General features: G+C 36.9%; 1 protein-coding gene across 1 annotated transcript; it reads right to left on the bottom strand.

The window, feature by feature from the left end:
* Positions 1 to 2,571: 2,571 nt before the first annotated feature.
* On the bottom strand, positions 2,572 to 9,682 carry LOC103710071 (aldehyde dehydrogenase family 2 member B7, mitochondrial-like). Its single transcript, XM_008795661.5, has 11 exons — positions 9,376 to 9,682; positions 8,111 to 8,248; positions 7,810 to 7,952; positions 7,526 to 7,679; positions 6,648 to 6,877; positions 5,684 to 5,773; positions 4,445 to 4,618; positions 4,208 to 4,345; positions 3,458 to 3,595; positions 3,306 to 3,367; positions 2,572 to 2,929 (listed from the first exon to the last, which is right to left on the bottom strand). The coding sequence occupies exons 1-11, from the start codon at positions 9,461 to 9,463 to the stop codon at positions 2,656 to 2,658; spliced, it is 1,629 nt and encodes a 542-aa protein (XP_008793883.4). The 5' UTR covers positions 9,464 to 9,682; the 3' UTR covers positions 2,572 to 2,655.
* Positions 9,683 to 15,801: the final 6,119 nt, after the last annotated feature.

Below are 15,801 nucleotides of genomic sequence, written 5' to 3'. Positions count from 1 at the left end.
AACATAATTTTTTAGATGTAATTTGGCACGATCTTCTATCTCCATCAAGATCCTTGAATATATGGTTGTCAGTTGATAGCATTGCACGCCTTGAAATGCCCTTCCCTGTTGAGAATCAGGCTCCATCCGTGGAGAAGCTTTTCTTCTCCCTCACCCGTCCTTCCACTGCCGCCGCCGCACACCACTTTTTCAACACCGCCCAATTCGGCAGCCTTGATGACGATTTCAGCCCCAACATCGACCGCCGACTCTTGGTTGACCTGGGGCTAACGCAATGCAAGGGGATCGAGGAGTTGGTGGGGATGCTCCAGATCACGATGGGGTGCACCGCGACGACGCCAGTTACTTGGTCGGGTTGGATCAGATTGGATTTTCAGTTTGAGTCAACTATTTAATCATTTTTTTATAATTAAAATACATATTTTTTAAAAAATAAATAAATCGAAAAAGAGACAACTAGATGTAAATTTTCATTCAAAAGTTTTTAATTTTACGAAAATAATTGATCATTCTTAAGCTTACAAAGTATATTGATAAACTTGAGGGTATTGTAAATAAAAGTTTATCATATGAAACAACAAAATATGAAATTTTAAATATAATTAAATGAAAATAAATGACAGGATCTAATTGCTGAGATACAATGTACACTCCAAGTTGATAAGGTAAGTGCCGAAGAAGTGGATAAGCCTGAGAAATGCTAGGGTAAACAAAAAAATCTCCCACATACATATTATGCAATTGATATGAAATGGTTTCATTGGACGACCTCTTGGGTCCAAGACAACATGGATAGCATGGTGGGAAAACATATCAGAGAAGGGGGACAAGTAACACAACTTTTTTCAATAATTTTCTCTCTGACATATTAGAGTGCATGAACCCATCTATATATATAACCTCACATGGATTTGTAGGGGCTTACGTTAAGATCATAGACTAGATACCTTGGGCTGAGGTTGTATATTTTGCATGGATTCACCATTGGATCACCATCTAGAGATCCGTGCAAATAGATGAGAGGCACAATTCAGAGTGCTTTAAGATCTGTATAGGTGTCGTCAAACTGTGGATTCATGCAAAGAAAGGTGAATCCTTCTTTGAAGCCAAAGATGCAACCCCTATCTACATACTACATGCCGCGCAAGTCCATATCCAGGCATTATAGGTTCCCACTCGAGTTAAAATACCAACACTATCCAACGAACTTAGAAATAAATGTTGCGTTCTCTCTTTTACTTAATCCTAAATATAGAAAATTCCAACTTTTATACTAACTCACCCTAACTAAGTTTGGATTATGACTTCTCGACAGTATCCAAGTTTGGATTAAGACTTCCAACAGCAGAAAATTAATACGAGTTGTTTGTGAGATTAAAAAAAGGGAAAGCTATACAACCCAGGCTAGTCAGAGATATAACATATTTGTATGAGATTTCTTTGTTGTTTTGTTATTTTTGAATTACGTACTCTCACTTGCAACCCTGACTAATTAGCCTAACACGTAATTAATACCATCTAAGAATGAAGGATAACGTGCCAGGTGGTGAATCCGCTGGAGGCAGAAGCGTAGGAGTCTTAAGCTCTGAATTTTTTTTTTCCAGGGTTGTTCGTGAGGGTTGTTCATAAAAGTTGAGTTATTGCATAACGTCATCAGACCCAATTCGATTAGAGCAGGACAAAAGTAGACCTGTGGTTCATGTTTTGGTCGCAAACATGAATCTGGTGGCTGGCTAGATGTTGGGTCCGGATGGAACGTCAGTCATATTGTGAACTATTAGTAAATGGGTTGGGTTTAGATCTAAACCATGAAGCCAAAAGAATCCTAGCTTGGTTATGGATCGTGCTAGATTGCATCCTAAAATGGAAGGTTGTTCATCAAACCACACTAAAATGGAGCTCATAAAGGTGTCAAAGCAGCAGAAGATGTGGACCCAGGATCTCACCCAAAATTGCTAGAAAAAGATATTTTTGAGGTTTCTTAGTTTATATAAGTACTCAAAATCTTTTCGGCGAATAATGGAACTAAACACATGCCCGCACGGTCCTCAAAGGTACCACCAGAATGAGAGGATAACCAAATGTTGATTACTTTAGAATGATGACTGGCTGGAATTTCAGACATATTCTGTGTTGCCCCCATCTTCTTTAAAAGAAGAGTTGTACAGGATTTATTGATGTCACGATTAAGTGAAACCATAAAATAATAATTAAGCTCGCCATACCAGTCACTGGGTCAAATGAGAAGTCCCTCTACTCCATTAGCAGGCAGACTTCAGCACCTCATATCAGAAACTAGTTTGAGATTTCTATGACAAATGGCCAAAGCCGTAAACACTCGGATTACAGTAAAGCTTAATATTGGAGTTCAAACAACATCTTCCTGGATGGTGTCTCAGTGTTGAAATCACTATTTTTCTAAAAGCATAAGCTGATAGGATGAGGTAGATATATTAATATATTTTATATTTTTTTATACTTTTCGTCACATGTGGGCCGGAGACAAGGTTAGAACTCAGGACCTCTGCTCTCATGCTATGTTAAAATCATCACTTATCCCAAAAACTTAAATTGATAGGATGAGATAGATTTATTTATGTATTTTATATTTTTGTACACTCGGAAAACAAATAGCAAGACCGTAACGTTAGAAGATTACAGCCATGCAGGGTTCTTCAATGCGGTCACGACTGCCTTGGTCTGTAAGTAGTTCTGGAGGCTATGGACGCCCTTGTCTCTTCCGTGCCCGCTCATCTTGTAGCCACCGAAAGGAATTGCAGCATCTAAGACATTAAAGCAATTGACAAATACTGATCCAACTCTCAGTGCACGCATCAATGTGCTGACAGCGTCCATGTTGTTGCTGAAAACTCCAGCAGCCAGCCCGTAGGGAGTGGCATTTGCCCTACGTATGACCTCGTTAATATCGCTGTCATCAAACATGAAATATGATCAGTATTCAGTACCCACGAAAGGGCAATAAAGCAGCAGGCCTGCTCCATGACTACTTAAAATTCATTTCCTCATTACTAAAATATATAAATGGTTATTCTGAGATGTTCTGAGCCCTTTTACCTTAGGGCCTGTCTATCCAGTATAGAGCAAAAAAAAAATAAGGTATTTATTATGCAGAAAAGGAAGCACAGGACAATAGATTCAACTTACTTACACTCATCCACTAAAAATGCAGTGTTCATAATTGAAGCAAACAGTCATCAGAAGAAAAAAAAAAGACAAGAAAAAAAGAAAAAGGAAAAAAAAAACTCTGAAATCACAAGTTGAAGGCATGTTTGGAGAACTGTTACCTGAATTTTAAGATTGATTGAACTGGCCCAAATATCTCATTCTGAGCTATCTTCATTCCATCCTAGAAAATCATCGTACAATGGATTAGGTGAGGCATGAATGTACATTATCCTGGAAGTTCTAGTGCGACAAACGAACCATATATATATACCTTCACATCTGCAAAGACGGTAGGTTGAATGAAGTAACCTTTGCTACCGAATCTGTCACCCCCTGCTATAAGGGTGGCACCACTGTCGATGCCAGATTTGATGTAGCCCAAGATCTTGTCAAATTGCTTCTCATCAATCTGTGATGTTTAAAAGATCACGAAATAACATCACTATCACCTTTCTAAAGAACAGGCTTCCCTAGATGAACATTTGTTTCTTTGAAGCAGTTAAGCTTGATCAAAAGCAAGGCGTTCTACTGTAGTGTCTAAACTTCGGTCCATATGGTCTACTGTTCTTCTGAAGGCGTTCTACGTATAGTGTCTAAACTTCGGTCCATATGGATTTCTGTAAACATCAAGTTGTCTACTGTTCCTCTGATGGGGTTCTACGTATAGTGTTTAAACTTCGGTCCATATGGTTTTCTTCAAGCTAAAATATAACATATCATTAATAATTTTGTTTAGCAAGGCAGACCAAATTTTTCTGACATAAATTCTTGTCCTTTCTGCAGACTTCAATAACCAAAAGAAGCAGAATATTTGGTTCAGTCTACTTCAACTCTAGCATGATGCTAATTGCTAGTTATTAATCCTTTGATGATAAAACTTTTTTTGAAATTTACGATCACTATAAGCTCCTCAAAGGATTCGAGTTATAGCCGATAGAATGAGAAGAAAATTTCTTAAATGTTTGCAGATAATAAAAAGCAAATCCTAACGCCGGAAAAGGAGAGAGATTTATATACACACCTGAGGACCTTGTTCAACACCATGTTTGAAAGGATCACCAACAATACGCTTCAAAGCACGAGCCTTTGCTTTCTCAACAAACTCATCATACACCCTTTCATGCACAAATGTACGAGACCCAGAACAGCAGCACTGTCCCTGTACAATAGCATCCAATTGTACTTTAATAACATCATTCTCCAATAATGTTTCTGTGCTTTTTAGGTGCAATAATCAAATACAATTGATTGAACAGACCTGATTAAAGAACAAAGCAAAATGTGCAAGCTCTACAGCCTGATCCACATCGGCATCATCCATTATGATCATGGGGGACTTGCCTCCAAGCTCTAATGCCACTGACTTGAGGTTGCTTTTTGCAGCCAATTCAAGAATAGTCTTGCCAGTAGCAGTTGATCCAGTAAAAGCAATCTGAAAATAAAAGAAAAGAAAAATATCAAATTAGAAGATATAAGGTGGATTAGAAAAAGGACCAAGTTTTGTCACGTCAACTGGAATCATCAAAAACTGATGCATTTACTATATAGGCTACTGCATGCTATTTGCTGTAATGGGAATGAACACTAGATGATAAGCATTTAATCAGCCCATCAACCTCCAGCTACCAAGAATCATGTCTTTCTTCTTTCGTTCCAACTTTTCTGAGTGTTTACGATCAAATTTCAGAAAAACTAAAATCCATAAAATTCTACAAATCACCATGTGTTATTGCATCATTTATTTGTAAAGTCCCTCTTAACCAATTCTTAGCTCGATTGGAAAATTTAGATAGTCCCTATATTATTTCTATAGAAAGGTGCTAACTGGCTCATATGGGCATTTGAGGTAACTTGGCCTCATTTAAGAAAATTTTCAGCTACAAGTCACTCGAAATGGTTGGTTTCGAATTTCCCTAAAAGAAAGAAAAGGATTATCCTCATGCATTTCTGGTGGAAATACCTGGAAACCTGTAAGAAGCCATTGGGGTCACCTTAGGGCACCGACAGAGTCAATTGTTTGCCATAAGCCAAATTCTATATAAATTATAATAGTTAGAAGAAATATACCATACTCTTGAATATGGCATGAATAGCGCACTATTATTAGAAAGTCGATGCCTGATTAGCATTTTCCAATTTCTAACTTTCAATTTTAGATCTAATCTATAAGCAAATGCCTGCGAGACTTATCATGGATAAAGTAGTATTTTATTATAAGGAGCTTGAGAGCATACAAGTTTTATAGTATGCAGGAGTGGAGCATATGCAACAATATGCAGAGTATTTTGATTAGAAGTGGAAGGAAAAAATTGTAATAGCTATTAAGGAGTGGAGCATGACATAAGAGGCTATACATCTCACACCAAACATCATGGGGAAATTAGCAACATGTGGCATACAAAAGATGAAAAAAATCACTATGAATAAATACTATACTATAATTTCACATTGCTGACAAATTCTAGATGATGGTAAGAAGAATAAGTTTTTGAAATACCTTGTCAACTTCCATGTGACTAGCAAGAGCTGCACCAGCAGTTTGACCAAATCCAGACACTATATTTAGAACACCCTCAGGAAGCCCAGCCTAAAACATTTACAGACAAATTCATTAAAATCCCAAGGAAGTGAAAAATTTGAAAAGAAGAAGGATTTATTGATTCTGTGCTCTCAAAGAACAACACCAAGTTCCTGTTTCCTTTTTTGTTTCTGCAACTAATGTCAAACGTATAAGACATCGATAGACAACAAAGTTGTGAGGGAAGAAGAAGGCAAGCATGAGAAATGCAAAATGGAATCAGATAGCTATACTGGATAGCTGTCAACTGGCAGGCAACAACACCATGTACACAAGTCACAGACAGTATACATCAGAGGTTGGAATTAGTTCTCATGATAAATTCAGCGACATCATGAGAAAAGCTTTTCGAGCTCGGCAGGACTGCATCATTTTCCGTATAACATCGCAAGCATTTCCAGCACAACATCTTTTCAACACTATGAAAAAGTCCATCACTAATCCATACACATAATACGACTGCATAAGAAGGGTTAGCATTGGATTCCTCATACATGCTCTTAACTAAGGAATTTTCTTACTTCCTCTCTCTAAGAATTACTACGGATGCCCTTCATTTGAATACTTTGCAGATATAGGGACAAGATGCATCACTGATCAGCAAAACAGATCCACCAAAAGATGCCTCCATCTCGCCAACTTTTTGACTGTAGACCTATATGCCATAGTCCAACATCAAGACTCCTAGTTATAGCAAAATATTCTCATATCTACGTCCATATGTTAGAGGCTGAATTTATGACCTCAAGAAGATAAGGAATCGGCCATCCTAAAACTATAATCAGCAAATTTTTGAAGAAGAGAGCTAAATATCAAAAAGAAGATATCAAAAATACCCAATTCTATCTATCCAATGAAAGTAAGATGCAGTTACTGCACCAACCTCATGCAATAGTTTAGACACATAAAGAGCAGATAGAGGAGTTTGCTCTGCAGTCTTCAATACGACGGTGTTCCCGCATGCTAATGCCGGGCCAATCTTCCAACCAAACATTAGGAGTGGAAAATTCCAAGGGATAATCTGACCTGCAACACCAATTGGCTCATGCAGAACTTGCACATGATGTGGACCATCAGCTGGCACAACGAGTCCATGTATCTTGTCTGCCCAACCTGCAGGATATCAAAGACAATTGGCAAGTTGCATGATTGGGAAAACTAACGAGGTTAGACACAACAAATCATTCTCCCTTTTTTTTTGTTGTTGTTGAAGGTAGAAGGAAGCAATTGTCACCTAAAATTATTCAGAAGAAGAATATATAATTGAAGAAGATCGTACAAAAAGAGAGAAAGAACAAGGGGTTACTGTGTGTAAGAAAATATAAAAATATATAAATAAATCTATCTTATCCTATAAGCTTAAACTTTTGGGACAAGTGGTAGTTTCAATATAAGAAAATATAAAAATATATAAATAAATCTATCTCATCCTATAAATTAAAGTTTTTGGGAGAAGTGATGATTTCAACTTGGTATCAGAGCAGAGGTCCTAAGTTCAAACCTTGTCATCGCAATTTTTAATCTTATTATTAAAAATTTGACATGTTGGGCTCACCCATTCAAGAAAAGTCCGGCCGGAAGAGTGTAAGAAAATATAAAAATATATAAATAAATCTATCTCGTCCTATAAACTTAAGCTTTTGAGATAAGTGGAGATTTCAACACAGTGGGTTGCAGAAGCTCTCTAAACCTTAAAAGTTTCGGCTACATCAAGCAGACAGCTTTTGTTCCTATTTTACCGTCAGGTTTTTTATTCCTTACCCCCATAATATCGCATCAGACGGGTCAGCATTGGAACTTCTAAATTGGCAGCTTGTTCATAAGGCTTCCCATTGTCCCAAGTCTCAAGTGCCGCGATCTCATCGTTATGCTTTTCAATCAAATCCGCGAACCGCAGAAGTATGCGCGACCTTTCCTGAACCAGAGAATTTTAACGGAACACGACAATTTGACTCATCTTATCGAACGTATCTTTGACGAGGTTGTATGAGATTGGTGAAGCCTTAAAGTGCTTAAAAAAGGAGACAAAAGTTTCAGAGCATTACATAAGCAGTCATCTTGGGCCACGGTCCTTCATCGAATGCCTCGCGAGCAGCAGCGACGGCACGGTTGACGTCTTCGGCGTCTCCTTCAGCGACATGGGCAATCACCTCCCCGGTCCTAGGATCTAATGTTGGAAATGTCTTACCTGGGAGCAATGGAATTCCCGAAAATTAGCTTGTCATGCAACGTACCGAGGAACAAAGCGATCGCAGGAGATTGGAATATGCCAATGACCAGAAGGTCCTTCATTTAGTTTGACAAAAAAAAAAAAGCAGCAGTTTGTATCATAACAGGGCGATGAACCTGATGCTGCATCCACAAATTGCCCGTTGATCAGAAGCTGTGTGCACTGGACTTGAACTGGCGGCGCGATCGGTTCTTCAACTGCAACGGCAGTGCTAAACCTTCGAAGAACCTCCGATGCAGGGGCACGCGATTGGTCTGAAGTTGAGTTTCGCAAAATGCAATCAGATTCAGTCGGGAAACAGGAAAGTACTTATGATGTATTCTGAAATAAAACAGAGCATCCTCGAGTGGGGCAAGCAGTAGACCAAAAGAACAAAGAAATTTTAGCTGGTTCTCAGAATGCGCATCACAGATAGGATAAATGGAAGAATTGTTGATTAGAAAGGCGTTTTCTCTTTTTTTTTTTTCTGAGAATAGATTAGAAAGGGATTTTCCTTTTATTCTTTTTATTAAAAGAGTATATCCATCTAAACAGGGCAAGCAATGAAAAACAAGCAAAAGAATGAAACTTGCCATCTTAAAAACTGATATGGCTTATCTCCAAATAGGAATAATCATGAACAAACATGGAATGATCCATATGTTTAAAATCCACTCAAGGTCAATCAAAAACAGAGCCAAACTAGATGCAGAGGATAAGTGGCAATAACAACTGATTTTGCCTTCCAATTTGCATCTGCTGGCATGAAGAAAATCTTGTAAAACAAAATCCATTTGATTGAAGCATCTATTGAAATGAGACGGTTCGGATCTAGATAGAAAATGCGACGATCAAACATCGAATCATGCCGATGTTCCAATTTCCCATTACAGTCATTCAAACAGAACCATGCCGGATGCAGGGGATATGGAATGGCAATAACAGGCCACGAATTTTGCCATCCAATCAGCATTGGCTTGCACGGAACTACTAGCACGTATTAAATTTTGTAACTTTCCAGGATCGCTGGAATTGAAAACAAAAAGGCAACCTTCCTTAAAAGCTAAAACAGAGGAACGTATCTATCTCCCCTCACAAAGTGACAGATTGACACTAAAAGACTAATTTTTTTTCTACATACCGTAATTAATCGATCCGAAAATTCACAATCCAGAAACAAAAGTCGAAATCATGTCAAAAAGCCAGTCGTTAACTATAGGTCTTTCTCCAAATAACTTGAAAACAGGTGAGACAAGTCGGCAGGTGCAAGTAGCGACATCCCAAAGAGCAAATTTTGGCTGCGCATGATCAAAGAAAGCAACGGAAAAGGTGGAGAAGAAAAATGAGGAAAGCGATGGAAACAACACGAATCGAAAAGGATCAGGATAGAACAGGGGATCACCTCCATGAAAAATTGAGATGAGAGAGCGAGGAGAAGTGGAGAAGGAGCGGGAGAGGAGAGAGGACGTAAGCCTTCGTGCCATCGCCATGGTCTTAATTGCTCAGGTCTCTGCCCTCCGCTCAGTAGTGAATCTGTGAGGAAAACGAACTCTGTGATTATTTTTTTACCTCTGCGCTCCGATCCGGTGGCAGGGCTGGTATTTATAGAGGCGGGGGAGATAAGGGCAAGACCGTTAATAAATCCATGGACAAGGTCATTTGCTGATGACATTTTTCAATATGACCATAATTTCGTTTAGCCGCATTTTACTAGTTCAGACGAGAATTCAGAAGCGGATTGATAGAATCGTGGCAAATCTTAATTGAATCCAGAGATTCCCTGCTTACTAGGTTTATCACCTTTTTAGAATTCCTTCTAATCATTGCCCCTTATTAATTTATATAGATGCTGCTGCTCCCTGGATTACTTCGTTTTGTTTTGAAAAAATATGGATATCTTATCCTCAATCTTTGAATATAGTAGGAGAAGCTTGGAGGATTCCTATTAGGGGTGATGCAATGCACTGTGTAACACAAAAACTTAGAACTTAGAAAGAGGACATTGCGCGGATGGAACCATGAATGCACGGGCAACATTTTTAGAAGGTTGGAGGTGGTAGAGGTGTCAATTGTAAATTTGCAGAAAAAAAAATCAAAATAGAGAGTTTTCACTGGAGGAATTGTTTGCTCTCCATTCTTATCTTTCCATCCATTATTTTTTTATTGTGCTAACAAGAAATATTTTAGAGACAGTAATATTTTTAGAAGGTTGGAGGTGGTAGAGGCATCAATTGTAAATTTGCAGAAAAAATTTCAAAATAGAGAGTTATCACGAGAGGAATTGTTTGCTCTTCATCCTTATCTTTCCATCCATTATTTTTTTGCCATGGTAACAAGAAATACTTTGGAGACAGTAACATTTTTAGAAGGTTGGAGGTGGCAGCGGTGTCATTACAAATTTGCAGAAAAAAATTCAAAACAAAGAGTTATCACCAGAGAAATTGTTTGCTCTTCATCCTTATCTTTCCATCCATTATTTTTTTACTGTAGTAACAAGAAATATTTTGGAGATGATAACATTTTTAGAAGGTTGGAGGTGTAGAGGCATCAATTGCAAATTTGCAGGAAAAAAATTCAAAATATAGAGTTATCACCAGAGGAATTGTTTGCTCTTCATCCATATCTTTTCATCCATTATTTTTTTTCTGTGGCAACAAGAAATATTTTGGAGACAAGTCCAAGGCAGTCTAGGTCACAAAAGGGGCTCAAAACATAAAAACTTTTTTATCAATCCGCGTTAATCTGAAGGCACAGGAATTGTATTCGGCGGCTAAAGTATAGTAATTGGTAGATTACAGATAGTATGGATAGCATTAGAAAGAAAATTTTTCTTTTTTTCGAGATAAGCTAGATGGCGGATGCAACCAGAGTCTTATTGTCATCCTTTCCGGAGCCTGGTAGCAAAGTTTCTGGAGCAGAAAATACCTCTCTGCTAAGCCAGGTGACTAAAAATGAAATCAGAGCGATTAAAAGTCAGATGGTAGAAGACAAAGGTCCCGGCCCATGCAGATTTTTCTCCTCTATGTTTTAGAAGATATTGGATGATTATTCGAAAGAAGGTGGTTGCAGCTATCTAATAGTTTTTTAGCACTGTAGTCATGGATGAAAAGCGGAAGAAGATGTTCATTGCTTTAATTCCCAAAAAGTAGGAGGCCATGGAACCACTATGTATAAAATTATTACTAAAATTATGGGGGAGAGGATAAAGTCGTTTTTCTCGGATTGATCAGCATCAAATAGCAAGCATTTGCCGGTGGCCGGTGTATATATGATAATGTGACGGTTGACTCAAGAATTTACACATGACCTGAAGCTTTCATGCAGTAGAAGTTATTAATAACTAATATATATTAATAACTAATATTTATAAATAAATATATTAATATGTAAAGTATAATATTTTACATAAATTATTAATCAATATATTAATATGTATATATATATGATATTAATATAACTAATATTAATGATAGAATTTAATTAATATAATATAAGTGAGGATATTTTCGTCAAAAATGATATCTTTAGATTACACCTGTTCGGTAATCTGGCATGGAAAGACAAATAGCACCCCTCCTGATGATATTTATTTTACCTTCTTTCTTAGAATAATAGGCATAGAATCTGTCATTTATTTTATCATCTCTTTTATATGTCTTTCATATCAAACGTAGTAATCTGGCACTGAATTTATTTTTCTACATGCCAGATTACCACCAATCAAATGGTCCTAAGAGTTTGCATCACAATAATGAGCGCTGACACTTGCAATTTATATTAGAAACTGCTATCTTAAGAAACCCAAAAAAACATGAACGTATGTACATCCGAAAGATAAGTTAGAAAACAGTGAGAGAGCATAGCATATTTCTAGATGTTTTCATTAACAGTGGAGCCGAAGACGAAGAAAGAAAGAAAGAAAAAGGAGGCAAAAAAAAGAAAGAAAAAGGTGGCAAAAAAGAATCAAGAAAACTTGAAAAGGAAACCTTTGAAGGAAGATAATGATGCACTGATCCTGAGTCTGGGTATGACGATTCACCACTTAGCTTTTAGATATGGCTGAATACAGACCGGTAGTAAAATATTATATTTATCAATAATTTTTAGAAAATGTTATATTTATCTAACTTTTTTTAAAATATATATATAGATATAGATATATAGATATAGATATGTTTAATAATAATGATTTGCAGAAATGGGTAGGGAGTTAAATATTTGAAATTTGGTGAAATTATTTTTTCTCTAGCGATGTAACTTTTCCAATAACTAAGGTGCTGTCTTTGCATGAGATGGCAAAGTTTGCAACCTCTGCTATAATCCTAGCACACAAAAGGGGTGGGAGGCTTCACGGAATAGTAGTTATCGACACCATCTAAGATTGGCTAGCCGGAAGGTATTATTTGGATTGCTTGATTCTGTATAAGTACCCAAAATCTATCCAACGAAGTGGGACTAAACACACGCCCGCACGGATCCTCACATACTCCCCCGTTCAAGTCATGACGTCCTCGTCAGGCTAAGGGTTCATATCTATTCAAATCAAATCACAAACACCACGATTGACTCGTGATCAGCCCCAATGGATCCGTGCTGCAGTGTCCCTAGTCCACATAGGTAATGGGCCGGGTCCGCTCTGATACCATTTGTAACAACCCGGGACCTCACCCAAAATGGCTAGCCGGAAGGTATTATTTGGATTCCTTAATCCTGTATAAGTATCCAAGATCTATCCAGCGAATAATCGATGTGGGACTAAACACAAGCCCGCACGGGTCCTCATAGTTAACCTCCTATTCTAAAGGAGACATTGCGGACAACTTGGAAACGTAAGAGGATCCACTCCTCTTGTTGTAGAGCATGGGATCAAATCGTACTTGCATTTTGTTGGCAAATTTAGTTGGAAAGAAACTCTATGCTGTTCTTCGAGAAGAAATCCCCAATAAACTATGGAAGTTCCAATGAAACTCTGTTCTGAGAAGGGAAAAGTAGGACGCCAAATCATAGAGAGGAACATTGACACGCCGCTCAATCTTTGAGATTGTCTCTGTTTTCTGCATCATCCTCTATTTATCCTCTGTATCTCTCTTGTAACATGATCTTCTTTTCCATCCCTTAATGAAAGCTGGGGGATGGTTTTCCTTCCTCCACTTGCATCAAAAAAATAAAATAAAATAAAGAAAAAGCTTTGATTTTCTCTAGATCATACGTTGATTTACTATACATTTCTCTACGTGCATTTCCTCGTTTTCTTTTACATATTGCTTTGAAACCGCCCACTCCACCTCTCTTTCCCATCTTCCCCCAAACTTATCACTACAGTCATCCAATTTTCTTCAAAAGACTCCAGCAAAATCTCCATGTGCAATCTGCGCAAGCTTTAGAGAAAACCTGTCTTTCCAGTAGTGAATTTATGTAATAGAAGAATAAGTAGTTTCTCAGAAATAAGAATGAGATATAAATTTTAAGCAGAATGTATTGATTGATAATTTTGGTTCAGACATCTCATTAACAAAAAAAAAAAAAGCAATCTTAGGAAAGACAAATTCAAGCTTCTATAGACCGACAACTACAAAAATAAAGCAAATAGAACCCTTATTTAAATAGCTATTTAAATAATTAAATCAAAAGTTCAAAACAAAGATAAGATGGAACTTGAGGAAAAGCCATTTGGAAGGATGTGGTTCATGTAGAGAGTTGGACTTCTTTTTGCTTAGAAAATAGAAACGACAAAATTTCACTAATTCTAGCTATAATATTTTTTTTATATAATTTCCTTCGTCACTATCAGTTTAATTTCTCATCTCATGCTTGCAATTTTTTATTAGAAAACTAAATACTCATACTTCCTCCCTAGTCCTCCAATTAGTAACTTTCTCTTTCTCCCCATATTTGTCATCTTCGATCTCCTCTCCTCCTATAATTAGCTTCTTCTCGTTTCTTAATTCAAAATATTTATTTATTGCAAAAAGTTTATATAGGATACAAAGTTTATTTGGGGTTACCACACAGATCATGGATGACAAAAAGGCAAAAGTTTTATTTGTTGCATTATATAGTATACGACTCCTTTAAAAATCCTGCAGTGTGATCTTTTATAATTAAATAGATGCACCACCTATAATTATAACGCCGATGCATCCCATTCATCATAGATTGAAAGTTTTGTATGCTTGTTTTTTTCTACAATAAAGTGATGTACTCCAAAGCTACTAATGGATATTTATCGATATAAATTTAGCCCAGTATGTAATCAGACCCTCAAAATTTATTTGACCCAACATTATTGAGAGGTTTCGAGCTTTGCCTTATTTTAATAGTGCAAAGAACTAAGAAAATTGGTTATCATCCTCATCCTCTAAGAAATTTCAGAACCCTCTGTTCTCGATATACACTGAAATAGAATGTTAATCATGATAATTATAATATCAATGACATTGCGTTTACTTTTTGCTTGTGTCTGTTTTCTTCCAAGCTTTGCTCATGCCTGTTTGCAGCCCCATGTTTCTCCAATTCAAGGATGGGGACTGGACCACGTACCACCATTCTAACATACGACCTTTCTCATGGTCCCCATTAGCTTTTTTTCTGATTCCAACGCGACAAGAAAGGATGGATCTCTGTACGTATTTCGGGAGGCGAACAGGGCAGCAGACTGGGTCGCCTCTTTCGTCGCACGGCACTCTGGGGAGTTTCTTTGGACATCTATAGGAGATATTTCTTCAGATCTGTACTCTTTACTTTATCGTGATCTGGCAGGATGTACTCACTTTAGAGCTATATAATTTGCCGTTTTGACCAAAAAAAAAAAAAAAGAGGATGGATCTCTGCGCCCATGGTTTTATCTTTTTGACAGGGTCATGAGGCAAAGCATCTACATCATTATTTTTTACCCGTATGGATGGATTTGGAAGCATGTTCCGTTTTTGTGAAGCTAATATTGTCTGACTTGGATACGGGATATATTACGTGTCTGACTTGGAAAATAACTCTAATCAGATTACTCTGCTGAGGATTTAAAACGTTTCTATGGCACTCTAGTTAGATTTCTCTTTTAAATGGTTTAAAATATGGTAGATTTTTGTGGAAGAAAAAGGATTCTAACATCGATAGAATTCGACATAAACTTCAATCTAGAAGAAAGAAGGAATTCGAAAACTTCTAGAAATTCTTAATGTATTTGATCTCTAAGAACTTTCAAAGGAACCAAGAGGGATCTTTCTAGACCAAGAATCGAACTTGTGATAAGATGCATTAGAAGAAAAAAAAATATTAATGGATTATTTTAGCTTTTAAAATTAAAATTTTATTTAAGTTATCCTATATATAAAACTCATAACAGTCATTTGCATCTGCAGATATACTATAACTAGTACCATTAAATGTGACAAAATTCGAATCCTTAGTAATGAAGATTCAATTTGTGGTGACTCATAGCTGCAAGTTTGAATTTGTTAGGGAAAGTAGAAATCGTAAGAAGTACCAAAAGAATTGAAAGAACTTGGTACAAAAAATACATTAAACGAAAACGTTAAATATTGAAATATTTACATATGGAGCACTATGACTATTTACATATGGATATGAGAGCAACCAATTTATATGTTAAATATACACAAAAGCATCCATGGATAAGCCATTGACTGTTTACACATGGATTAGTCAACAGCCTTTCGATATCTTAATTGTCTTGAGTTTGTCCACCCAATTGCTATCTCAAATCATAAAAAAAGCTCTTTATTCGGCATGCAATGCTTACCACCAAATGATTGTAGCACATCACTTCAAAGTTTGTGGTAGATATGGATAAAGTTTCTATTGTGCGGCA

The sequence above is a fragment of the Phoenix dactylifera genome, chromosome 11, assembly GCF_051530095.1.
Source record: "Phoenix dactylifera cultivar Ajwa chromosome 11, Ajwa_hap1_PhDact_Kaust_v1.1, whole genome shotgun sequence".
NCBI classification, from domain to species: Eukaryota; Viridiplantae; Streptophyta; class Magnoliopsida; order Arecales; family Arecaceae; genus Phoenix; species Phoenix dactylifera.
Note: the sequence above shows the minus strand (reverse complement) of the source record. Positions and strands in the feature narration are given on the sequence as shown.